Consider the following 27,719-nt stretch of genomic DNA (forward strand, 5'->3'; position numbering starts at 1 on the left):
ACACAAGTTTTTGTACTTCCTGTCTTGCAAATAATCTGTGAGTTCCATCATCCTCACATAAAAGTGGTATTTACTAAAAATCTCTTCCTATGTTCATAGTGTCACGACATAACAAGGCATAAGCCCTATTAAACGGCACTAAGAAAAGGCAGATTCTCTAGGTAAGATACTAAAAACTTCATAGACAAACTACCATGATCCTGTACGAAGTTACCTCTTCATATTTTATAGATAACATGTTTTTATTTTATTAGTTTTGTAGAAACACCAGTCATGTCAGAAATATTGAATTTTTGTCTTTATAATAACGTATATTCTCTACTATTCAAAAAAGTCCTCTGGTAAATCAGTATGTATAGGAAATAGAGATTAGGAAAACCCTTCATGACAACACAACTTTGCAGCCTAAAAAAATTATGTATTTCAACTATTTTCAATGCTCATTAAAATCATATTCTCAGTTTTGCTTCAAAGGACTTCTACAGGGTGTTATGTTTTTTTTTTCATGAAAACTTATTTGGAATATAATATTCTTTCCAGCTGTGTAGAGACATCACCTCATATAAATTTATCAGCAGAATTAATATAGCAGGAAAACCATTTTGTTTGCCTAGACAGTGACTGCTCCTGGACAAGCAGTACAACCTGCCTCGGTGGGATAGGGTGTTCGGGTACTGGATTTAGTAACGAATCTACTGCTTCACTTCCGAGCTTTATAATCCCCTTCAGCTAAAGATCTAGCCAACTGAGGGCTTCAAAACCCAGTTGACAACGGCTAATGTCAGAGTCAAGGAGAACTTGGCTCAGGAGGAAACAAGCAGAGACTGGGACTAGCATTCTTCATATAAGCCATGGTGAGAAAGGCAGACACAGCTAGCCAACGGGGTTGAAAGGCTTACAGCTGAGCAGGGAAGAAGTTTGTTTGAAGTAGGAAAATCAGGAATATTCATAAAAGATAGATATTCCAGAAGAGTATAAAAAAAGAACTCTGAAAAGGGATCCGAACAAAACACCAAAGAAAAAAGGACTGGACAATGGTAGGGCTGCAGCTGGTAGGTTTGAGTATCCTTGCCTCCAGGTACCCACAGTATCCTGTTCTCAGGGGCTGACCGTGCAAGCATCCCTTAGTTCAGTGTTCGCAAGTGAAGCCCACTATGTCTGCAGTGTTTACTCCCTGTAACACTATTAACACAGAGTCAGTCAGCCAAAACACCTCTGCATAGTAGGGACACACCTTCTCTTAGGTTACTCCGTGGGAAGACTTTGCGTGGTCTGTGGGGCAACCACCACTAACACTAGCTGAAATAAAACAAGGGCAAAAGGAGAATTCCCCTTTTTGAACAGTTATTTCTAAAGATTGAGTGTGAAAGCAGTAAGAGGTGCTGGTTTTGAATGAATCTGCTTGGCACTCTGAAACGTCTCTTAGCATTGACTGCTTGACCTTCTAGTAAATTACACGCATTTTGAAAGACCGCAGCTAATTCGGAGGTTTTAGCCTTATTCTTCAACTAGACTACAAATGCTGCTGCTGAGAATAAACTGTAAGCATAAAACTTGGATGCAATGAGTTTGCGCCTAAATGTATGATTATTTATACCACCGTGAACTGAGCAAGGGGGTGATGAATCAAATGCATAATTCCCAGAGGAAAAGTCCACACAGCACTTCATTCTGGTGCTGGTATCAATGACGTGCGAAAGTGTGCTTGCAATCATATGTGCATCCGTAAACTGGTGACACAGTAATCCTCACAGCAATAACCTTGTTGCAGTGAGACTATTAAACTAAAAATGGCCTAAATTATTCAGTAGGTACGCTTACTATGAATCCACACAAGATCAAAATTAAAACAAGCTAAAGAGAAAAGATTTTGACAGGTCTAACTCAGGAGTAATTATTGACAAAGGGTCTGTAAAAAACAGCCCACCTCTGAAAACTAATCACATGTAATCAGTAACACAATGTCCCATGCTATCTTCTCTCACTGTTTTCAAATCAAATTTGACTCACAGGTAAGATGTTCTCTCTTTCAGACTCACCAACTCACCAAGAACAGAAGTTTTTGATATTTGTTTACGCATCAACAATAGTAAGCAAAATTCTCTAATAGGAGCATCAACAAAAAAATCCCATTTTCCCAAAGCTGTCTCAGCTACTTAGACAAATCTGTACATTGCTCTTTCCTTAGCAATATTTGGGAATGTATTTTATACATGCAGGGAGGAATAACTTCTTTTAATATGAAATAAATTGAAAACTGTTTTACATTTAAATGACATAATCACTAGTGGAGATAGGGTAAGTTTCTTATGTATTACAGTACAATCTATTCTAATTTTGCATGTTTAGTAGGAACCAGCATGCTAAAGTTAATTGAGCAAACTGCTGAATAGAATGCTCAGGAAGTACTTGCTCGTTGGTCTCCATCACGTCACTCAACTTTTTCATGCTGTGAGGTTTTATATAGGAATCTTCTTATGGGATCTGACTAGAATAGGATATAATCTTCTATATTATGATTTATTAAAAAAAATCAAAATATTTAATTTACCTAGAAAATCTCTCCAATCACAGAAACATATACAGATAAAATGAAGGGCCTCTTCAGGCTGTCACTCGTCTGCTGCTAAATGGATGAGTAAACTATGCTTCCAAGCTGGAACTTTGAGCTGCAACACCGAGGATAAAGCTAAGAGATTCACAGATTTCTAGATCAGGAAAAACTTTCACGATTATCAAACCAGATTCTTTCAATAACATGAGACAAAGAATTTTAGTCAATAGTTTCTGTTTCTAATACAGTAATTTCAGTTGTAAGTATCATGATTCAAATGAACCTCCAAGTATACCACAGGATTATTTTCTTGCTGTGAAAATGTTTGTTTAGCTGCCTGTGTTGCCTGTACAGCCAAAGGACCATTTTCAAAGTACACTGAAAATGCAAAATACGTGTATAACATGTTCTATTATTTTTACTAGGTAATTTCCTGAATAACATGCGTGGTGTAATTTTATTTCAGATTCTAAGTGTCCAACCTGGAATCTGTAAAAAAGAAAAACAGCAAAAAACCTCCCAACAACCACACCTGACTCTCAGGAATCAAATGCCTGCCTCCTGAAATTCTACACACTGAATTTAGATATGAAAAACTGACATATTCACATCTTTCAGGCCAGTTTCGAAGGGTCACTAAGAGAGGCCAAATACCCTTCAACAAACTGAAATCGGTCTTAAATATTACAAAACTCAATAATCTGTGCAACAGGAAACCATGTGCTAGGTTGAAATACTGGGCTAGATCTAAAAATATAACAGGACTATTTTTATTCACTTCACTTGTTTGGTTCTGTGAGGTGAGGTGCAAATAACTCTTCAGCTTTCTGAATGTTTACTAAGGACCCAGTAAAATGGATGCTTTAGACCAGAATATTGATATAAACATGACCCATAAACTATGTGCCACTAGAAACGCAATTAACGTAGAAAATTATTTTCTCGATAATGTTTACAGCAAAACAAACTACTTTATTTCAAACTTTGACTTTACAGTCTTAAAGGTGCGAAATACAGTATTTTCCTGTCTGTCAGACAGTTTTGCAGTCTCTCAGCTGAACTGATACTTTCCACTGGATTAATGTACAGCAGCAATCAGGATTACCCATAGGTTACAAATCCTCAAAAAAGGAAACTTATGATTTTAAATCTCTAAAGGGGAAGAGGAGGAAACCACTACAACTAAACTTGTTTGTCTTTAATGAGATTCCAAAGAAAAGAAACAGGAATTGAGATATTTCTTCATTCAACATTCTGGCCAATCCACCAGAATACCGTCAAACATTACATTTCTCATCAATGAGATACACAATCCCTTTCTTATTGCCATATATTGCTTTTTCTGTCAATAGCATATCCGAAATATTGGTATCAGGATTCAATTCAGAGAGATCCTGTATACCATTCCTATTCCTGACAAACCATTCACCCATTCATCAGAACGATATTTTCGTCAAACCTATGAATGGCTACTTCTACCCTATATTTGATTAAGACCATATGGTTTACTGAAGAGTGAAAAAGACAGAATTCATGTTTAAGAAATCAGAACCTTTTCTGAGATGCATATAATGGAGGGATAATTTTTAGGATGCAAAATAATCCTATTCCAAATGTCTTCACACAATGCAACAGAGCAACCTGAGATCCCACTTCCTGCAGATAGGTTTGAAAATGAAAGCCCAAAGACAAGAAGAAACAGCACGGAAGGAAAAGAATCTGCCATTCCTTGGAAGCAACACAGCCCAAATATTTTGATACACTTCTCTGTCTGTTACACAAGTGTACAAGCAGGGAAAACAGCCCACAGCATGAAAAAAATCAATACCCTGTGAACCAGGACAGCAAAACTGCATCAAGTTCAGAATCTATGCAGGTTGTATACTAATTGCTTTCAAACAATGCTGTATCAAAGACTTGTTAATAAATCTCTCTGTCTCACATTTCTTTAACTTACTGTAACACCCGTGAAAACAATGACAGCAGTTTTAAAAATAATTTCTTAATAACTCCACTAATGCAGATTATTATATTCCACCCTTCAATAAAGACTGGATTACTTGCTTCTAGGTGAATACTGAACCCCTTTGATGGGGTATTGGAGGCATGGGCACATTACAGCATGTAAGTTTGGGAAGGAATTTTTCCTATAAAGCATCTGAAATCCTGTAGCATTACTTAGAAGTTGAAAAATCACATACAATATCTGTTTAGAAAAGAATCACAATAGCGCCAGGGACAGAATCACAAACCATAGTTGTGAAAAAAAGTTTAGAGTTGGACCTTACCCCAGTATGAGCCGACCCTATAACAAGACACCAAGGAGTTTCGAAAAGTATGCTGTTCTTCCTTTTCAGGGATATTATGTCCAGCTTTGACACGATAGCCATTTTGGAACAATTCTCCAAGAGATTTTTTACGCCTTCTAGTACTTTTATAAGTTTCTGTACGCGTGCCCCCAGAAGGGTTGTGGTAGACCAAAATCTTTCCGGGAATCATGACTAAGTATCTTCAGCTTCAGGAGCACTGCTCGTCAGCACTGCAGTCCAGTCTTCAGTCACAGCATCCACTAATGGCGAGGACAGTCATCTATTTACCCTTCTTTTTGCTAATTCGGTATCAACACAGAGAGACAGCTCAGAGTTCTTTCTTTAACAGAACTTGTCTTTGGAAGCAGATTTATTTAACCAGTCACAGAGTAATGCAGAGTTCACCATTACATGTTGTTACCAAAAGATAATTCAGTATAATCTAGTCCATTTCTGTTAGCACAAAACAAACAGAATTAATTCAAATACAAAACTCTGCCTCACAAAACAGACTAAGAGTATCACAAACCGGATGGACAAAACAAATCACAGAAGCAGGCAGGCAGTGCAGATGCTCCTCTGATCCATGATGTATTAGAGCTTAAAAGCCATCTTCTATCCGGATATTACCACATAAGCTTCTTTCAGATACACCAACAAACCACACCCATCGACCCAAAACCCACAAACCTGATGCTGTTCACTTGGAATGAACAGGTACTCTTGTCAAGAATATAGCTGTAGTTCACATACAGAAAGGGAACTGTTTATTGTGTATTATTTTCTTTGGCAACTTTACACATCTGTCTTCCAGTTAAAGGTAGCATGCAGAAGGCAGAGGTCACATAATCAGCCAACTCTCAAAGGATTTATCCCAGATGAAATAAAAAAAAAACCAAAACAACAACCCTTCATCTAATCCCAGTTAATGACAGCTATATTACCGAAGGAGAACAAAAAAACAAACAAAAACACAATTTAGCCATCAAGCAAGAGCACAAAGAATAGAGCGCATTAGTTCTCTCAAGCAGACTTACTCTGTGAATATCCACTAAATTGGATTTTTCTTCAGTCAGCTACCATCTCATTCCATTAGAAAAACACTCTTTAAAATAAAATGTAAGCGTGAGACCTTACCTTCCATGATATATGATATGCTTTCTTAGTGAACATTCCTGCTTTGAGCATAACATACAAACTTCATCTTGAAAAGCTATCTTTATTTTGAGGAATATGCTTATCATTCCTATATTTTGTCCCCAGAGGAGCCACAAGGATGTATATGCCAAAAATACATTCATGCCATCTGGAGCACAATGCAAAGCAGACACAAAAATAGACAGCACCATGTGCTTATAGGAAATGTACAGGATCTCAAAGCATTCTGGAAATGTTATTAGAGTGTGACAATGCCGAATATAGAAATGGGGAAAACAGTACTCACAAATCTCAAGTACTGTGCAGTGAGAGAATCGGAGGCAAACCACTTCTGTGACTTCTTTACACTATAACCTTTACACTATGTTCTTACAAACAAGCTGGCCATGTTCCCACTGGTCACGGTAGTAAAGTTCCTTCAAGTCTAGGAGGAATAGTTATTGATTCTATACATAGGCACGCAGATATGTATGTAATATATCTGTGAGCCCCTGAATCATTCCTCTCAGATGGGAAGGATCTGAACAACGTAGCACTTATCTGTGTTACCGATCATCTCTTGTACAGCTCAAACTGAAATCATGTCCTACTTACTTTTTACCATATAAGGCATTCTATTTTTCATTCTTTTTCTATTTCATTTTGAACAGTATTACAATCTTGTTATTATCCAATTTTAAATCTAGCATTAGTGTACTTTGTGCTTAGTATAGTAAATATTTGAGTGTAGAATCCATTTACCTTGCGAGCCTGGAACATCTCTAAAGGAAAACAGTATCCAAGTAATAAATAGCAAGAATCAAGCTGTTTAGTTTACATAACCTACATTTTGGTTTTAGCAATTTGACACTATTCCTTTAACCCTCTCAGCTCCCTGGCATAGCCAGATTTTTATCAACTTTCTCCCTTTTTCTGTCAGTGCACTGCTAAATTTGTTGCATACATCAAAAATCTGATAACGTGATTTAAATAACAAAAACTGGAAACCAATCTAAAATAAACCCGTTCCACAAGATAAAAATATGAACCTAAATGTCAGCAGCAGCAGGATGATAACATATTGGGCTGAGAAGCACTACTCCATGTCACAGAGCCAAAGATGTTTGTATTACTTTCCTGTGCAGAAGTTTCTGCTTTCCAACAGAATTGTTTTTAGCATTTTGTTCTACAACCTGATTATGCGAGACAGCTGCTTGTTTTCAGTGAGAGTACAGTTCTCTATCATCTATATTATCTAGCTATTACTTGGCCAAATTTTTCATAATAGATGTAAAATTAGATTACAGAAAATTGTTCTCTGTAGGCTAAACTACTTTTTTCTTCAGCTGTCAAGAAAACTACCTTTTAGATATCCCACCACCTAGCTCTGGTGAGCATCTCGGTGAAAGTCTGAAGTCCAATTAAGCAGATGAAGATGATGCCTTTAGGAAAATGGCACTGTTTCCAGTGTTTCCATATTTTTTCCTACCCCTGCAGAGGACACAGTTCACAGTCCTTAAAACTCCTAAAACTCTGCGTTCTCAGAAACGCCGGACATGTGTGCAATCTGCTCTGAAGTATTTACTTCAAACTAATCAACATGAATTCTGTTCTAAAGATGTCTAGGATGACCCGTCAAAACCTACTGTACCTTCAATGAGCCCAAGCTACTTAAAGTATGTTACGACTGAAGTTTTCTGTATTTTCAACAGAAGCGTATCTTTGGAGGATATCACTCCATGACCCTCCTTGAATTTGCATTAAAATGGATAGATATACTTATGGAAGCATTGCTACCACTAAATGACAACTCGCTTTCAAAGTCCACCCAAATGTGAAACTATTAATCTCCAATATGCAGGAGAAGAAAGCAAGACTTCTCAGCAGCTGAGCTCTGCTTTACCTTTGGCTGTGCAGGAACTAGGTGCTGCTGCGCCATCTTGAAGGACGGCAAGGGAAGAGCAGCTCTTTGGCACAGACAACCAACTTATTGGGTAGAAGAAGGTATCAAATCATTGTCCTTTAAAGCACAAGTTAGGCAGGGATGACTGACTTGTTGTGCTTTTGTGGGATACTACCTGCTTACAGTTGTGCCCAAAAGCACAATCTAGAAAAAACATGAAACACCAGGAAACATATCAAGGAGAAACCTACTGCAGTGAAAAATAACTGTGTTCTATCCAGTGACCATTCTCTCTTTGAAACTTATTTTATTTTACAGTATGGCAATACAGGACATGCCACATGTTACCTTTCCTGTTGCTGTTTCTGAAACTACAGTGTAAAAGCCATTGTTCTACAAGAAATAGCCCTTAAAATTTTCATTGGTCCTAATTCAAAAAGAGTACAAAATTATTCACAGAAAAAAAAACAACCTGGTTTTCTCTGAACATAAAAATATACAGGTTGGCCAACAACTACTTTTTGATACAGCTTTGTAGCATTGTCTGTGGGTTATGCCAAAACCAGAACAATCCAATGTCTGTTCTGCCAAGCACTCACCACTCATTAATCTCACTAAATGATTTAGAAGGCAAATTTACGATCCAAACTTGAGTTCCTGAAGAAATGCATGTAGTTGCATTATTTACTTTTTTATCTCCCAGCCTCAAAGTCTTAAGACTTTAAACCATTTTCAGAAAGCTTGACACTAGCAATAACAAAACCAGAGTCACTAATTCTGTAAACACTAACTTTGCTGCTTTATACCACTCCAGGCCATGCCTATGTCATAGTCCATAAGACAAGACCTATTGAGTAGCTAATGAACAGCAGATCTTTACATAAAATCAGAGTCTATTACCTTGTAAGCATTGTATTTTACAAATGAAGCATTATCCCACCAAACTGATAGTTATGCCATTTTTAACAAAAGGTTGAAAGCATGAAGGGAAGGATAAACAATATTCATACTTACCACACCGAAAAAACAGCTAGACAGAAAAGGAATTTATTCATCCCTCTCTTCTTTTTTTATCATCTTACAGTTATGTAATGCTTTCGAGATACTGAAGTCCATTTTCAGAATGGATGCAAAATATGCCTTTTTTTAATTGTTTGATTCTTGGAGAATAAATTAATTGGACACTTTACTGATGATGCTACTGAAATCAAGCTGACCCTTGAAATACAAGGTTCCACCTCAGCAAGCTAACCTCGCAGAGAGAGGTGGCACTGAAGGTTGGAAACTTGGGGTTTGTTTTTTAAATTGCCCATTACAACTCCTCATAAAGTAATTTCACATCCTGAAGAATGATAAGTTAGCATCTTGCATAATTTTCCCTGGCATTCAGCAGGAACAAATTGCACTAAAATCGGGAATACGCTATTCTGAGAGGCTGTAACCCTGGGGTAGGACAAACGCTAAGAACAAAGGCAGACGAAGGACAAAGGCCAGACCTAAAGCCTAACTCATGCTGCAGGACGTTTGTTTAAAGAACGATTTGCAATTCTGCCTGTCTTTGCTCCTGTGAGTCACAAGGCACGGGTCATAACTGCCAAAGAAACAATCAGCACACCATGAAATAAGACTTTAAAAGGAGTCAAATATTTCAGTTCTAATCAACTGGTATCATATTATGCATCCTAGCCCTTTAATCTTCTTTAGCCTCTGAATCATACAAAGCAATTATTTAAAGAATAGATATGAGCAGATACATCAGAAAACTCTATATGTGATTACAATCCAAGGGCAATGAAAATTTAAAAATCTGTTTTCTGACCAGATGGGTGCCAAAACTTGTAAAATATTTATACCAGTCCAAGAGAAGTGATGGCCTTTTATCAGTGTAGGGAATGATCCCTCGCCTATGGCTTAAAATTCTATTGTAATAACCACAAATGGCATCTTACACCAGCTGTTGGATTAAGAATTTAGGCAGAACATTTCATAGAAATCAAAGATTATAGTATTTTAACTGCTTCTTGGAATTATAGCTGTCATGTAGGTCCACATACCAGTTCTCAGTATCCCTTATTCCACACCATGCCAGTACTAAAAAGCAGTCTTCACCTATTCAGTATTGTATCACGTTTAAATACAAAGTCTGAGAACTGCAAGTGCCCATTCAGCACTAAGGCTGAATCAAGAATAAATCCAGTAAAGGGAGTAGCATCCAAAACTCTCCAAATTCATATCAGACAGAAAATCTGTGTGTGATCTGCCTACTGAGAAGGAAATTCTCAGGGAGTTTCAAGTGCACACAAATGCTTGCATTAATAGGCAAATGTTGTCAAATTACTAGGAATAGATACAGAAAATTTCTAGAAATTTCACCTAGAAAAGTAGGTGTCTGATGTTTTCCTAGAAGATGCCATTCCTCCAAATTGATGAATCATTTGCTATTTTCCACTGAATGCAACGTATTTTTTTTTATACGATCCACCTTGCATGCAATTGTGTATCATTTTTTTTAGCTGAATTTCCAAGAGTGAGCATGAGAGAATCCAGATGAACCTCTCTTGGTTTGTTCTTATTTTCTAGACATATCTGCTTTTACAGGGCTGATATTTACACCTTGCCCACAATAGGAATGAAAGTGAAACAATGCAGAAGAATCCAAGTTCAGTGTTAATATAGAATTTAATAGAAAATAAAAGCTATTTGCTTTACAAATTATCCCTTCACGTTTGAATTTACACTTGTAATATTTTACATGTAGACACTCAGATGTTCATTGACTGCCATGCCATCACAATACATATTGCCTGCCAACTAACCACTATAAAAATAACTTTTTCTTAAGAACTAGCATCGTCCTAGCCACATATCTAGCCATTACTAAACACTTCATTAACTATACTTTAATAAGTGTCCAAAATTTAAATAATTAAATTATATAAAAATTATATATGAATTGTATATACACTATACAAATTTTACTACATAATAATAACATTATCATTATCACTTAATCACTTCATCACATATTTACAAAGCAAACTTCTAAATAATATCGTATCTATTACCTACAGCAGTCTTTACATAACAGAACATTTCTAAGAAAGAGGAAATGGCCTCAAGTTGCACCAGGGGAGGTTTAGATTGGATATTAGGAAATATTTCTTCCCCACAAGAGTTATCAAGCATTGGAACAGGCTGCCCAGGAAAGCGGTTGAGTCACCATCCCTAGAGATACTTAAAAGACATGTAGATGTGGTGCTTAGAGACATGGCTTAGTGGTGGACTTGGCAGTGTTAAGTTAATGGTTATACTCAATGATCTTAAAGGTTTTTTCCAACCTAAATGATTCTCTGATTCTATGAAGTTGGATGTTGAATAGCAAACGGATGCAAAGGTGGAATATTGAAAAAAGAATAAATGCAGAGTTTGTGAAAGGCATTCCAATCACATTAGGATTTTCTACTTATCCCACTGTGATTGTTTCCTCATCTGTCACAAGGCTGAAGAGGCATTACATCCTTGAACTTCCCTGACACACTTGACTTACCTCAGAGAAAAGCATTCCAGATCAGAACAAAGTAAAAGTGAGCAAACTGACAGAATGTGAAAATAATACTCACCCTGACACCAGCACACAGTGTCAACGCCGTACTTGGCCACTAACCTTACAGCTGGCTCATAGCAATAAAAGACCTTTCTCCTAGGTAGAAAGAGGTGCTACAGAGGTATGCATCCACAGCCCCCAAGTCTAGCATCAACTGAAATTATTCTCCATCTTCAAGCATACGACACTTTGAATGACCAAGGGGCTGTGGAGTGGATGGATGAGATTGGCATTAACTGCTAAAGGCACGGTGGTTGGAAAGTAACCAATCTCTGTGGCACAGCATGAGCACACCTGTACTCAACAACTTACACAGTTCTGAAAGAAAATGTTCCATGAAATAAGGGGTTGATTAAAGAGCAAAATAACCCGCAATTAGGAAGACAATAAAGTTGATAGATAATTTATACTGAGCAGCAGAGTAACTAGGTGGTAATGGAGAAATAATGACTGGAGAGCTCCAAGTACCTTGGAAATCTCATAATGCAGTAGACGAAACCATTTTGCTCTCAGTCATCTTTGCTTCTGAGGGACTACAATATTTTCCTTTTGATTATGCAATTATCGTCTCCAGATAGCCTGACTTGAATGCAAAGTCTCTTGAAAATGAACTTGACATTTAAGATACTAAATGGAAGATTCTTTGCAGCTAAACCTCCACAGCGATGTCACGATATCATTATTTTTAATAAAAACAGCACTCCTTATAGGATAATGCTGAACAAAATGCTGCATACTCAACCTGCCCCTGGACAGCACACTTCCATCTGCCTTACTTTATAGAGGCTGATTTAAAATGAAGGTAAAATAATTTCTATATAAATCACTCATACCTGAAAAAAAAAATGGCTTTAGAAAAAAAAAATGGTTTATATACTAGATGTTTTACTTCTGTAGAAAAACACTTTTTTTCTGAGTTTAAATACTATTTTTTAATTAAAAGATGCATTATTCTATTTCTGATCTTTATTTGCCACCTGCTATATTTTTACTAGCAACAGACAAAAGAGCTGGTAAAGTCAAATAGGCTGCTTTTCCAATATTTCAGCTTTTGACCCGAAGTAGCAGCTAGGGAGATTTCATAAGAAAGCCTACTTTGGGCAAATGCATGCGCAGTTTTGAAGACAAGATAACCTCAGATAGTTGGAATCTAAAATACCAAGAAAAATCAAATTTTTTGGCTTCATAACCCTTTATACATAGCAAATCAAAGAAGCAAGATTGGTACACAGATTTAGAGCAGAATGTGTCGTAACTAACATAAGCCTGTATAAAATTTGCAAACACAGTGTACTGACTTTTTTCAAAAAAAAATTAAAAACTAAATGCCTGAATGACAAAAGTGCACCCCAGAGTTTAGTAGCAGCTTATTGAACACTGCTGCCTATTAGAAAGTTCCCTGAACAGAAGAAACTGGATAAAGCGGCAGAAAGATCCAAAAGCATGCACTGATAAAGAGCAAACAGATGCTGCCCTCTGAGCATCATCAGCTTTACTGGCAAAGACTTTCTGGTCTGCAGCGCAAGCAGCTATGGAGGAGTCAGTAACTTCAGAGACACTTTTGTGATGCAGAGAAATGCCCTTCCATTTACAGACTGGATTTTCTCTGCCATGTTTCTATTTTCATGTTATTATTTAGAATGTGAGATACCATGATACTGAACACTGCTGAAGGCGATAATAAGGTTCATGAATGCTAAATGTCTGGGGGTCAGCAGGGAATCAAGAATAAGCCCTGCATAATGTAAGCATGGACACTATAAATACCGAAGTACTCGAGAACCTTAGGCGTTTCAAAAAATAGATGGGAAACAAGCAGTCAAAGTGTCACACTATGAAAGACACAGTTTTCTTGACTTAAGTCAATATTTTATGGAACTCTGCCACATAGCATAAATATCCTGCAGCCCAAAACCTCAGAAAAAGCCTTAAATACTGTAGCTAGAAGAACCCTTATCTTTATATCCCAAATCTTCCTTCTCTACGTTACCTGACTTTGTCTGGCAAATTACTGCAGTTACAAAAATTGAATATGGATCAAGGAACAGATCAAGCTGGAAGGCAGCACTGTTACAAACTACTATCCATCCGACTGTTAGCTCTGAAATGCCACAGCAGCAGGAAGGTCAGAATTTTGCTTATTTTTACACCTGAAGCACAGAAGCAGAAGAATTAATCTTCTTAAATCCCAGTGGGTTTTTGGCCTATCAGGTGATGGTCTGCCAGCGCACCTAAATAAATGTCTTAATTGACATTTCAGTACATTTAGTCCAGGGCTTAGAAGATAAAAGTGATCCTTTAAGCCATGTTACAGAAGTTACATGCTTGGAAATACAAAATGAGCTAAAGCTCAAAAACGGTCACCAGAAATCAGAAAACTTAAGTTGAAATTACCAGCATATAAACTTTCATGTTCTAGGTAGAAAGCCTTCTGGCTTGGGGCTTATGCAGATATTAATTATATTATTCATAAAGTATAAAATAGTGCAAGCATGGAAAATTCAAAGTTGAGAAGACCACACTCTGCAACAACCTTACTCAGATTCAATGTATTAAAAAAACCCAAAACAAACAGTTACCAAGAAATCAGTGAAAAGATATCGGGAGAAAACTACTGGATAATGTATAATTAATAGACGGAATGCCTACAAGGTACTGTACAAGTTAACGTACTATCTTCGAGCAGAGACATGAAATTTTCTTTTCAACAGTCTTTCAGCTGACTTTTAAAAATAAGAAACAATTACTTCAATAGAAAATTTAATCTTATCTCTCATATTACCCTCCAGGAAAGCGTACAGGTTAGTCACATGCTGTCGGTAGCTCAGGAAAACTTGGGAAGCACCTGACTAGTGACAACGCAATGATCTTTTTGCACATTACAAGGAGCATTTTTAAACGCCCCTCATGCAAAGGAAAACAAATACCAGAAGACAGCACAAGTGAATTACGGGTTTCCGAAGCAGTTTGAAGGAAAGGGTTTTCTTCTTTTAGAACATTATTCCACATTCTAGTACAGACAAAACTGTACAGTTTGGGAAGTCTTCATTTGAACACAAGGGACTTAATCACAGAGTTTGAAAGACCGCTGAAACCATGAGAGCAGCCATAAAGTAATTCAACTGATAATAGAAAGCAGGGTAAAAAGAAATCATTAGAGTGTTTTTTTCACATAATATCCAGTTGTTGTGAGCGTATTTTGATTAGACAAGAAGGGATATGGAGAGAAGAAAATTACATAATATCTTACCAAAAAATGTAAAATATTTGGCTATTAAGAGGAATTGCAATGATTTATTTTTCAGCATAATTCCCATCTACTTGATATTACCATCCTATTATTACCCTAGAGGGAGTATGACTATATGAAATATGAATGGAAATGTTAAAATCAGTTATTATAAACTACTTACAATTCAGCAGTCCATCTATACCAAAATGACATTGTGTTTCTGAATCACTAAATTTGGCAGACTATGATGATGAATGTTTATGGATTGATGTCCAGAAAAAAACATGAAATAGAACATTAACCAATGATGACAACAGCCAATTTGGGTGTATCAGATGATGTGAAGTCTAGCTGCGTGTGTTCTTTTGTACAACACATGAGGAAAAATTTTTGTTTATACCATGAAAATGTCTATCTGAAAAACATATGCTGAAGAACATTAATATACCTTTAGAAGTTCTAAATATTATAACCACAAAAGAATACTAAGAGTGTTTCACTGAATAGAGGGTTGTCTGTAGGACTTCATCTTGGCAGATAAGAAAAAAGTAACTATGGAACCCAAATTTAGGCTGTTTAAATGAAAATACTAATTACATTTACTGTTCATGGGGAAAAAACAAAACAAAACACACAAAAAAAAACAGAAGTCCATAATGGTAATCTATATTTTGTGTTTAAAAACATCAAATTTCAAAAAGAAGAAAGTATTTACCAGCTATGTTAACCAACCCAGGACTTACTACATTGCAGATAAAAGACATTTTCATTGTAGCATTCTATTACTAGCAGCATAGTGGAATCTCAGTAACAATGGAGCAAAGGCAGGAGTGTCCCATATATATTTCATTTTAACTGAGAAAAAGCCAATCGTGTAATGATGGCACACTTCCCTTCCTATCATGACTAAGGAGAATGCTAATAAACCAGACATTTCTAAGTCAGCATGTCTGGGTAACTTGCGTCCAATAGTTTTAAAAGCTCACTCTGTGGACTACCTAATCTTGGTTTTCAGAGAGTCTGGCACATACAGTTTCAAGGTTCCAGGAATATTTAAGAAATTTAATGTTATTTCCGTATGTTTAAAAGAAGTAACTATAGGTCTATTAATCAATCTTGGACAAAACAAAGAATTCCACTACAAAGTAATTAAGTGGTCAGGATAAAGAATTATATTTATGTCTACATTTTAGGAAAACATACTATCCCCTTAGCTTTTCCATGAAATGTCAAGAACTGTTAAATCTTGAAATGAATCTGACATGTCCTCCCTGAGAATCTTGTCAGGGATGTGTTCTTGACCTTGATCTATTTTATACTTCTACTAAAATTCTGGAGGAGAAGTAAGATCCACACTAAATTAACCAATTGTATTAGAGGATGTAACGTGTGATAAGAAAGAGAACAAGCTAGGGACACAGAGGGCTTGGGATCACATGTAAAGCAGGATGGCAACAAACTATACGCATTTGTTTATAGGTAACTATAAACTTAAGTCTGGATTTTTTTTTTTCCACTAAAGATGCATTCCTGCTCAAACAACTTTCTCATCTCAGAAGGAGAAAAGAGTAGAAAAGATGCAAGAGGTCAAAGTAGTCCATCCATCCATCCAAATAAACTAGGAAGCACTTTTATTTAAGGCAACATAACTGGTACCAGCTATGATATTAACTTGCAGTAGCTCCTCAACATTCAGAGAGCATGACTACTTTTGGGCTAAGTCTGCCAGTCACTCACACAGCAAAAAATCAAGATGATACTCCTACTTATGGCCCCTCCCAATCAGAGTAGAACAGAAACCAGAATGAATTTCGGGTCAATTTTCTATGCAATGTGAAGCACCGCTCACAGACAGCGATAGACTGGGAACACAAGATGATTTAAATTATCCAGTTTACTTTGAATTCAGCGTTGTAGGGAAGCAAGCACAGAGTTTCTATGAACGGCAGCTAGATGACAGGAGCTAATGACACTTGAGCCTAGCACTGTCCTCATGTTCCTCCTCCGTGCCAGTGTCTTTTGAGGAACTTCTCTGACTTCTCCTCAGTGGAGGACAGACGAGAAGAAGCATATTTTCACACTTGTGTGCAATACTATTCATAATGACTGGTCGTGGATGTTATGACAAATACATATTTTTCTCAAGATTACCTTTTGCTATTAACATTGTGCCAACTCAAAGCCTGTTGTGAAGTATCACTAACTGGTACCCTGTCAAAAATTACATGCTCTGTGAAAACTGCTTAAAGTATCTAGAAGAAAGCAAAAAATTGTTGTCTTCAACATAATATAAACACGATACAGCTCACTAAATGACATATTATTGAGAAATCATCAAGCAGATTAAGAACTATTTTCAATAAACTCATTCTGATACCTGTTTGAAGGCATTTGAAGTGTATGCAAAAACGCTACTGCACTTAAAAGCAGTGCATATGCCCACGTACATAAAAGACAATTCTCCTAGGAAATCTTACAGAATTTAGCTTCCATTATATATAAACCAACTTATAATGCAAGTAAAATGACACAAAATGCTTTAAAGCTGCATAAAGTAAACTCACTTTGTAAGAAATGTCGTAGAATTTGGATGTGTATTCAAAATTTTTCACCAATAGATGGCAGAAATGCACAATACTTAACCAACAAAATTATGGCAAATGATTGGAAATTTCAAGCGCTAAGAAAGGGATAGTTTTGACACTCGTGGATGCATCACAAGACAGTAAATGATTTATAAAGTTTTGGAGCTCATAATTCCTCTCTTATACTAGTATCCCTACAATTTAGTTATTAGAGTACTTCTTTGTGTCAGTATAACTAAGGTACTGCTCTGAGTCTCGTTAAACAAACAAACAAACAAAATGTATGCTTTCCAAAAGGAAAAAAGCTTTCTGCAGATTCAAACAGATTTTCAGGCTGAGCTGTTCCGCAGAGGTTATGTCAAAAAAGTCTACAGGGTATTGAAACAAATGTTGTTTTCGTGTCACAAAATTTACCTAAAGCTTCATCTTGAAGCACACTTGCTGGATGGGCAGGAGGCATTCATACCACCAGCTTAACTGCCTTAAGAAGACACGCAGTCTTTTCTCCTAAGCCACCTCTTTCTACAGAGGGAAACCGATTTTGTTCTCTGACTCACAAAAATCGCTGAATGTCTCCCAGAGATATTGGAAACCATCTTCTCACAACATGAATTGATACTGAGAGCACAAGCCTCCTCCAAAATTACTTCAGACGTCTGTGACAGGACCTGGATAGCATTTGAGCAAGGACTGGAAAAAAGGATCCCCTCTCTTCCATACTATGCTAATCACCACAAAAAGACATTTGTTCTCTATGCTGTGCATGTGTCTACGCTTGCATCTGTTGTCTGTCTTCTTTTTCCCCACTGCAAATCTTGCATGATTTTCTGAAAAAATAGCATGCCTTCAGCAGCAGCCTAGACTAAAGAGGATGTCAGGGAAGAAGGCTGATGAAAAAAGCCTTCCTATTAATAGAATTTATTAGGAATCAAACAGTTTCTATTGCTTTAAATTTTCTATAGTAGAATAGATGAAGCACTGAAAGCACATGGTCAGGAAAAGGAAATGAATTAATAGAGCTTTTCTATCTTTAATTTGTGTGATTCAGTAATATGAGACACTATCAAACCCATATATTAGGCTTTATTTAAATCACTGTAGTTCTAAGGCTGATTGTTCCTCATTCACATGTCCTTGTAAATGTGAAGCCGAGATCATACTTTACATGTTTAATCTTCCTCTAACAATACCATCCTGTCAAGACAATTTGTTACAATACAGTCTGCTCATAAAATCAATATTTCCTTTTTCATAACCATGCAAGTACATGCTAAAAGACATTTCAGTTATTTGAAGCGTCTTTGCTATCATGGAAGATAGAATAACAGTTTTTAGTGGTGCGTAGAGTGTAAATCATTACTGGATACAACTGGAAGATGTTCATTTGTTGCAAGGCTCTCCAACTTGGCAGACTGCAAGCCATCCAAAGAAACAAAGATCTGAATCTGAAACATAGCTATGGTACTCAGATCACAATGGCTTTGTGTTAAAAAATGAATTTTACCATGGCATTATTTTTCCCATTGCAAATTTTCTGTTCTCATCCAACAACCTTTGTTTTTCATCCAACAACCTTTTCAGCCTACCTTCACTTAGACTGTAAAGACAGTACCCAGACTCAGCAATGCACTGAAATAATTTGGTTCAAATTAACTGTCAAAATTACCTGTACAATCTCAGGATCCAGAAACTCCACCCTTTCTGTTATCATTCTTCCCTTGGGAAGATTCTCTCCACTCTACAGAAGCCTGAACTTAAAGTGGATTATTGTCCTTCTATCACTATGAGAAAGTTTCTTGTACAGTGTGGTGCAAGATATATTTATGACTTTATGAACCATAGCTTTAGTTTATGTGTAAGTATCTACACAAATGCTACTGTTTGCAAAACGGTTGGAAAAATGTCAACGGGATCTAGATGCAAATGAACATCAGAAAACACACTGATCACAGAATCACAGGTTGGAAAATCCCTCTAAGCTTACCAAGTCCAACCATCAACCCAACACCACCATCCGTACTAAACCACATCCCGAAGTGCCACACCTACACATTTTCTGAACACCTCCAGGGATGGTGACTCAACCACCTCCCTGGACAGCTTATTGCGATGTCTGCTTATATCTGCACAGTTTTATGTCAGAGCATAAGAAATTTTTATACCGACTGTCGGAGCAATGTGTATCACTGAATTGCAGATTCATTAAAATGTTCTTCCCTTTCTCCATTCCACCCCAATCTTTCAATATGCAGAGCATTCCATGGGCCAGCTGTATTCTGCTCATATAGTTAATTTTCTTACGCTACTCTAGGCTAGCAAAAATTATACCCTAGAAATCCTTTCTAAAATATTTATCAAATCTAAAAATTTGATATTTTGCAGGTTTAAAATGCTGTTGTGCCTTCAGCTATACATTACACAGCAAACGCTCTACTATTTCCTAAAAACCTTTTGATGGAAAAGCGTAATCTGATCCGTCTTGTATACTGAATTTTGTTTGCATACTGGAATTCAGGTGGAAGATTACATATGTAACAACATCCTTTATAAATACTGATGCAAATTTTCATTCACATATGGCATTTTGAGATACAAAAATACATTTTATGAACAACTGAATGCAAAAGAGTAGTGGGGAAAGTGGAAGGCTTCACATACAAAGAGCTACGTAATAGCTAAATGGTGGCATTTCTGAGCTAGCATAAGATAAGGAAAAAACGCACTAGCTTTCCACTACAGTACATTAAAAGATGATACATTCAGATCACAGGTACTCTGCTATACTTCACACCTTTCTATGAGCATTTACTGCTTGAAGGCAAAGTTTATTTTTAATTCACAATGGTTTGGGGTTTTTAAATACTGTTTAAACTGTGTGTTTCTACTTTACTGTGAGTCAGCTAAACCAGGACAGTTTTTCTGAAATCAGGAATTCAGGGAGCCACGTTCTGGTGACTTTCATGCTGTCTAGTACTTACATGAACCCATCACAGCTGACTGACATGAATCAATAGTGAAATAAACTGGAAAGACCGTGATGCACAATATATTCCAGACAATGTATTGTATTTGGGCTCCTAAATGATCTTGAAATCTAAGGCGTATAAAGGAACCCTGCTTAATCGGTAACAAATTCTTTAAACATGAAAGAATTATTGGGATACACTGAAGTCCAAACCTGTTGAATGATTTTCACATTGCCTAACGTTAACCACTCCCTATTTACTTGCCTCGCTAGAAGACTTAACTGCCTGTGATTCCTATTTCCACGGGGACACTTGGTGCAGAAACCAAAGCTTCTCTGTTCTGAATCGCCCTCTGCACAAGGATATTTCAATTACTAAAACGACAGAAAAGGAAAAGGAAAAGTAGGCATCTAACCGGAGAGTATAAATAATAAGGTCCAAACAACCTCTTTTCCCCTCCACTCACAGTCCCAATCCTGCTAGTGTATTACCTATAAGTATGTCCAAAGTACTTCAGCTCCACAGGCAGAGTAAATTTTACGATCTCTTTAAAAGGTGTAAAGGAATAGACAACCTTCACTAATACACTTCAGTGCAGTCACTTAAAAACTCTTTCATCACAGCATCTCAAAACAATAATTTTCTGATTTTAATTACAGTTATGTCAGGGACCCTCAATAATCCACATTCTTTAATTAGTGAATTATTTCACTAAGGATGATTTTCCGCAGGTGCAAAGCTCAAACATTATAAATATGTCACTCCTAAGATGACTACACAAAAAAAATAATATGTGCCTCAGCAGATGATAAAGGTCTCAGAAGAATTCCGTGAAAAAAACAGGTAAAGTGGGACTATAAACAAGAAATCAAGAAAAAGTGACTTTGGCATAATTAAGAGAGAAGGAAATCCTTTCAATCGTATGAAAAAATGGAAGTACGATGCTAAACTCTGCCTGCAAACTGACATAAATCTTGTAAAAACTATCCAGCAGAAACTGCTAAACAGCCAAACTCTCTCATTCTTCCTCTTGTTACCGTTAGTTGGATTGCTGTGTCACCATGAGTCAGTCAATTATGCAGTCACTTTCACAAAGGTTGTTCACCTCATACAATTCTCTCTTCGACTCATTTCCCAAATTTTGCAGTTTTGCTATTTTCTCATTTCATATTCCTTTTCTATGGATCCTGTAAGTCTAGTTTTTGCTCTTACTTAGCTTTCGTCTCCAATGATGTCAATCTCAAAGTTCTGGGGAACACCGATATGTCACATTCAGGTGTGAAGATACACCCCCTTAATTCACATAATGCAAAGAATCCAAGATTGAGTTATAGCTAGTGAAATTAACAACTTTCTTTTAAGCATAAGCTTGTTTCAGTTTGCACACCTTCTTTTTTACTTTTATTTCCTATCATAATATGGAATCATACAACATTTTCTCCTTCAAAAAGCATTACTTTGTTATACATATGCGACAGAAGTATGCAATGAAGACAGCAATCATATGAGGATCTGTAGTGATCTCTTCTGGCTTCTTCAATGCTTTCTTCTTTGGCATACTAGTAACAGCTAAAGTATATAGTATAAAATCTAACCTTGTTACATATTTATTAATCTCTTTTCATATAACATTTATACATCAATGATTTTTGCATCTGTGCACTTCTGTATCAAGTTGAAAATATGATGGTACTATAAAGCATCCTCTGTTTTTTTTTCCTTTCCATGTGAAACTTTTAAGATGACCACTCTCTTAAGTTTTCAGGGGCAATGAGTGCCTGTATTTCTGGAGAAATGGATTGTCAAATTGTGAGCTTTCATCTGTTGTCTAAAGACACGGCATTCACCAAGGATGCCATTTCAAGAAGCTTTCCCTGAATAAAAACTCCCAAATCTTGACCTTCATTTTACTTAACTAGAGAGAATATGCAATATGCACAAGAAACTTCATTTGTACATTATGGGTGTTCTTCAATTGATTTGTCTGCTCTGCTTCATTTTATATTCCCTTTTACATGTGGCATATTCTTTTCTAACGCATTCCTAGCAGTCCTACACAAACGTTAAGCCCAGGGTCTAAGCAAATCTTCCAAATCTGTTGTTTCAGTGGATTTACAATTTAGCTATACTGGCTAAATTTCATGGCAATCCAGTTCAGTGAATGAACGGTCTGGATTACCTCCTCAGGCTGTAAACTGAGACAATTACATTATGTTTTATAAAAACGGCCTCATGTTACACAGTACTTCCAAGCTGGAGTGCACCACCACTTAGAGTAGAAGATTCTATTAATGAATCAAGAATAAAACGGACATCGTAAGCGCTTTTTCTAACATAATCCACTTGTCTGCTGAAATGGCAAATTCACTGCAAAAACAATTTTGGTAACATTCTTCCGCTTACACGATGCCATTAGATGAATAAATCCAGCGTCAAAATGTGCAACGTTTAAGTTTTTTTATAACAACTATTAACAGCAAAAACTAGTTTACTTACCAAGCCAACTTCTGTTTAAATATACTGACACAAACACTGGAGGAACCGTGAAGAAGTCTACTACTGAGTTAACTTCTAGCCAAAACCATAGCTTGTCATTGGCTGCTATGAACTGAAAAAAAAAGAGGGGGAGGGATGAAAGAATCAAATTATGCTCACAGTGGTTGCAAGTATGTGCAATATTTTCCATTCTAAAATACTAAACTCCAAAGTTAGTGGAGCAGCAACCGATGTGTTAGGTCAGTCCAGACAGAACTACTTGTCTCACTGGAAGGAAGACTGTATTGTGCATTGCTTGATAACCACGTTGAGGTTAAAATGAAAGGTCTAACTACAGAGACAGATCATTTATATGATGAGTTGTAATATCTGTGCTAAAAAACCTTTTCTCCACATATATTAACAATGTATCAGTAATATTAGAAAAGTGTAGGTAAATATAAAATATTTCAAAGTCTATCACCTTTCCTTTAGCACACCAAACATGGTGTTCGCAGTCTCATCATATATTTGCTCTTCATGGGTTTCTAAATACATTATAGTTTACAAAGAACCCCATTATTATCCTATCCAGAGGTAATCACCAGGCTGACTCCTAGAAGGCATAATTCAGGACTGCAGCAGGACTTCAGTCCTTCGAATTGCTCCATGGAAGAGGTTATTATTTCTCTCTCCTGACTACGAAACCAGCCTAGGGAAACTGGCAAACTTAAATGCCAAGGACATCACAATTTGAACTTGTCTATTAATTTCTGTGCTTAAATACGGTCAAACTGCTTTTCACATTCAAGTAACAATTAAGACATATGCTTTATACAAATCTGAAATATAAATAGACAAATCAGTAAAAGATTTTAGTGCACCACAAAGATATTTAATGGAGTGGTTTCGCTCATGTAAGTCTTAAACCCTGGACTAACCTATTTCAAAATAGTGCTTGTGTTGTTTGAATTACAAACAATATCCATTGTCTTTCTTCCACAGCAAATACTGACATTCTCTATTTCATCTACTTAATATCCTTGCTTTAGAATTACTTAAAAACTTTAACAGAAACTGTTTATGGTGCATACCAACTTTGCTGGAATCCCACATAAAATATTGGAAAGGGGACTTAAATGATGTCAAGAAAGTTGAAATCATACTTAGAAAGAAGACAGACAGTATGAGCAGCATTTGCCTCAGAGGAGGCTCAAAATCAAAAATAAATTGACATTTTATTAGTCTGTATTACTCATTATCAGTGCTCCAGCATGAAAACTGAACAAAAATATCCAGTCTCAGCAGAAGTTTTCAACTGCTTTCTGTTGAATGTAGAAGTAGTCAGAATATTTGGAACAAAAAGCTTTTTAAGATGTCAGATCAATATTTTCATAACCTGCAATATATGTTGTAATCAATGTTTTATCTTCAAAGGTTAAAGTGTGCTATTCAACAATGAAAAAGTCTGTTGACTGTAAAGGCCACTCGTACTTTTTTATGGAAGTATTTGGACAGTTCTTCATTCAGGTAATTAGCAACTAATAAAAGCCCATTTCATTACAGAAGCAACCCTGTCATGCCTGAAGAGATAGCATGTTCTTCTAGAAGCACCAATTCTGTCACTTCCAAAGAAGGATTACTGTCATACCTGCCATATCTCTGCCAGATTCTATTGCTTGATTACGCAATTTGGGCTTAGCCTTCATCAGCAGTTTGCAGACTTCACTTCTGAGTTCTTACATAGTTGGAAACTAGCCAAGAAATATTTTAAAATGGATATATGTGTGTTTGAACACAAATATCTTCTACCTATGAAGTTATGATAGTATTTATGTGATTTTAAGTTACAACATAATTTCAGGGAGAACAGATGGAGAAGGATGAGATTTTAAAATATTTTTTCAAATACTTTAATTTGCCGGAGATATTTATCAGAAAACAAAACCCTTAAAATAGCTAAACGTAGGAGATGCTTATTACAGAACTCGCAAACTCATTATCGATCCAATTCTTGCATCCACATGGCCAAGTATCACCTTTTCCTCAGGAACTCCTCTTCAGTTCAGCAGGACTACTTGAACAACTGAAGTTAAACGACTATCAGCATTTTAAATTAGATCAGGAGTACTAATCCGAAGTGAATCCTTATCATCCCCACTTAACATACTCAAGATGCGTCACTAAGCAGTTTTGGATAACATAAAAATTTGTTTCACAGAATCACAGAATAGTAGGGGTTGGAAGGGACCTCTGTGGGTCATCTAGTCCAACCCTCCTGCCGAAGCAGGGTCACCTAGAGCAGGCTGCACAGGAACTTGTCCAGGCGGGTCTTGAATATCTCCAGAGAAGGAGACTCCACAACCTCCCTGAGCAGCCTGTTCCAGGGCTCCTTCACCCTCAGAGGGAAGAAGTTCTTCCTCATGTTCAGACGGAACTTCCTGTGCCTCAGTTTGTGCCCATTGCCCCTTGTCCTGTCACTGGGCACCACTGAAAAGAGCTTGGCCCCATCCTCCTGACACCCACCCTTGAGATATTTATAAGCATTTATAAGGTCCCCTCGCAGCCTTCTCTTCTTCAGGCTGAACAAGCCCAGTTCCCTCAACCTCTCCTCGTAGGGGAGATGTTCCAGTCCCCTCACCATCCTCGTAGCCCTCCGCTGGACTCTCTCCAGTAGCTCTTCATCTTTCTTGAACTGGGGAGCCCAGAACTGGACACAGTACTCTAGATGAGGCCTCACTAGGGCAGTGTAGAGGGGAAGGAGAACCTCCCTCGTCCTGCTGGACACACTCCTCTTGATGCACCCCAGGATCCCATTGGCTTTCTTGGCAGCCAGGGCACACTGCTGGCTCATGGTCAACCTGTCGTCCACCAGGACACCCAGCTCCCTCTCCACAGAGCTGCTCTCCAGCAGGTCCGCCCCAAGCCTGTACTGGTGCATGAGGTTGTTCCTCCCCAGGTGCAGGACCCTGCATTTGCCTTTGTTGAACCTCATCAGGTTCCTCTCTGCCCAGCTTTCCAGCCTATCCAGGTCACGCTGAATGGCAGCACAGCCTTCCGGTGTATCTACCACACCTCCCAGTTTGGTGTCGTCAGCAAACTTGCTGAGGGTACATTCTAACTCTTCATCCAGGTCGTTGATGAAGAAGTTAAACAAGACTGGGCCCAGTACTGACCCCTGGGGGACACCACTTGTTACCAGCCTCCAACTAGACTCAGCGCCACTGACGACAACCCTCTGAGTTCTGCCATTCAGCCAGTTCTCTATCCACTTCACCGACCACTCATCCAGCCCACACTTCCTCAGCTTCCCTAGCAGGATATCATGGGAGACTGTGTCGAAAGCCTTGCTGAAGTCAAGGCAGACAACATCCACAGCTCTCCCTTCGTCTACCCAGCCAGTCATGTCATTGTAGAAAGCTATCAGATTGGTCAGGCATGATTTCCCCTTGGTGAATCCATGCTGACTACTCCTGATAACCTTCTTTTCTTCCACTTGCTTGATGATGGCCTCCAGGATAAGCTGCTCCATCACCTGTCCCGGGATGGAGGTGAGGCTGACCGGCCTGTAGTTCCCTGGGTCCTCCTTCTTGCCCTTTTTGAAGATTGGAGTGACATTGGCCTTTCTCCAGTCCTCGGGCACCTCTCCTGTCCTCCAGGACCTCTCAAAGATGATGGAGAGTGGCTCAGCAATGACATCCGTCAGCTCCCTCAGCACTCGTGGGTGCATTCCATCGGGACCCATGGATTTGTGGACGTCCAGATCACTTAAGCAATCCCTCACACAGTCCTCCTCGACCAAGGGAAAGTCGTCCTCTTTGTAGGCTTCATCTCTTACCTCCGGGGCCTGGGATTCCTGAGGGCCAGTCTTAGCACTGAAGACTGAAGCAAAGAAGGCATTCATTAGCTCTGCCTTCTCCGCATCCTCCGTCACCAGGACACCCTCCTCATTCAGCAGCGGCCCCACGTTGTCCCTAGCCTTCCTTTTGCTGCTGATGTAGTTGAAGAAGCCCTTCTTGTTGTTTTTGACATGCCTTGCCAGCTTCAATTCCAGGTGGGCCTTGGCCTTCCTTGTCGCATCCCTGCATGCTCTCACCACGTTTCTGTACTCTTCCCAAGTGGCCTGCCCCTCTTTCCACATTCCATGGACCTTTCTCTTCCACCTGATCTCCGCTAGCAGCTCCTTGTTTAACCATGCAGGTCTCCTGCCTCCTTTGCTCGATTTCTTTCTCAGAGGGATGCATTGCTCCTGTGCATGGAAGAAGTGTTGTTTAAAGAGCGACCAGCACTCTTGGACTCCCCTGCCTTCGAGAGCCCTGGCCCATGGGATTCCTCCCAGTAGCTCCTTGAAGAGGGCAAAGTCAGCCCTCCTGAGGTCCAGGGTTTTGATCCTGCTTATCGCCCTGCTTCCTCCACGCAGGATCCTGAACTCGACCATTTCATGGTCACTGCAGCCGAGTCTACCTCCAACCTTCACATCCTCCACCAGTCCCTCCTTGTTTGTTAACACAAGGTCCAGCAGAGCGCCTTTCCTTGTTGGTTCCTCCACCACTTGCATCAGAAAGTTATCATCGATGCTCCAGGAACCTCCTGGATTGCGCATGCCTAGCTGTATGGTCTTCCCAGCTGATGTCAGGGTGGTTGAAGTCCCCCATGAGAACCAGGGCCTGTGACTGTGAGGCTGCTTGCAGCTGCCTGTAGAAGGCCTCATCAACCTCCTCCTCCTGGTCAGGTGGCCTGTAGTACACACCCACCGTAATGTCACCTGTGTGAGCCTGTCCCTTAATTCTAACCCACAAGCTTTCAACTTGTTCCTCATTTGCCCCCAGGCCAAGCTCAATGCATTCTACTTGCTCCCTCACATACAGAGCAACTCCCCCACCTTTCCTTGTTGGTCTGTCTTTCCTAAAGAGTCTGTAGCCATCTATGACAGCATGCCAGTGATGCGAGTTGT

The 27,719-nt window shown here is 38.2% G+C and overlaps 1 protein-coding gene across 21 annotated transcripts in view; it reads right to left on the reverse strand.

Annotated features, from left to right (window-relative positions):
* The window catches only part of KCNMA1 (potassium calcium-activated channel subfamily M alpha 1), a 510,287-nt gene that overhangs the window by 182,857 nt on the left and 299,711 nt on the right, over positions 1-27,719 (reverse strand). For 20 of the 21 annotated variants that reach the window (XM_075422929.1, XM_075422930.1, XM_075422928.1 and 17 more), the window contains one exon: positions 22,787-22,898. In XM_075422929.1, the coding sequence (XP_075279044.1) occupies positions 22,787-22,898 (112 nt within the window). Of the gene's footprint in view, positions 1-6,000; positions 6,080-22,786; positions 22,899-27,719 lie in introns of those variants that run through there. The other variant, XM_075422939.1, reaches the window with a different exon arrangement.

Source organism: Opisthocomus hoazin, chromosome 6, assembly GCF_030867145.1.
Source record: "Opisthocomus hoazin isolate bOpiHoa1 chromosome 6, bOpiHoa1.hap1, whole genome shotgun sequence".
Lineage (NCBI taxonomy): Eukaryota > Metazoa > Chordata > Aves > Opisthocomiformes > Opisthocomidae > Opisthocomus > Opisthocomus hoazin.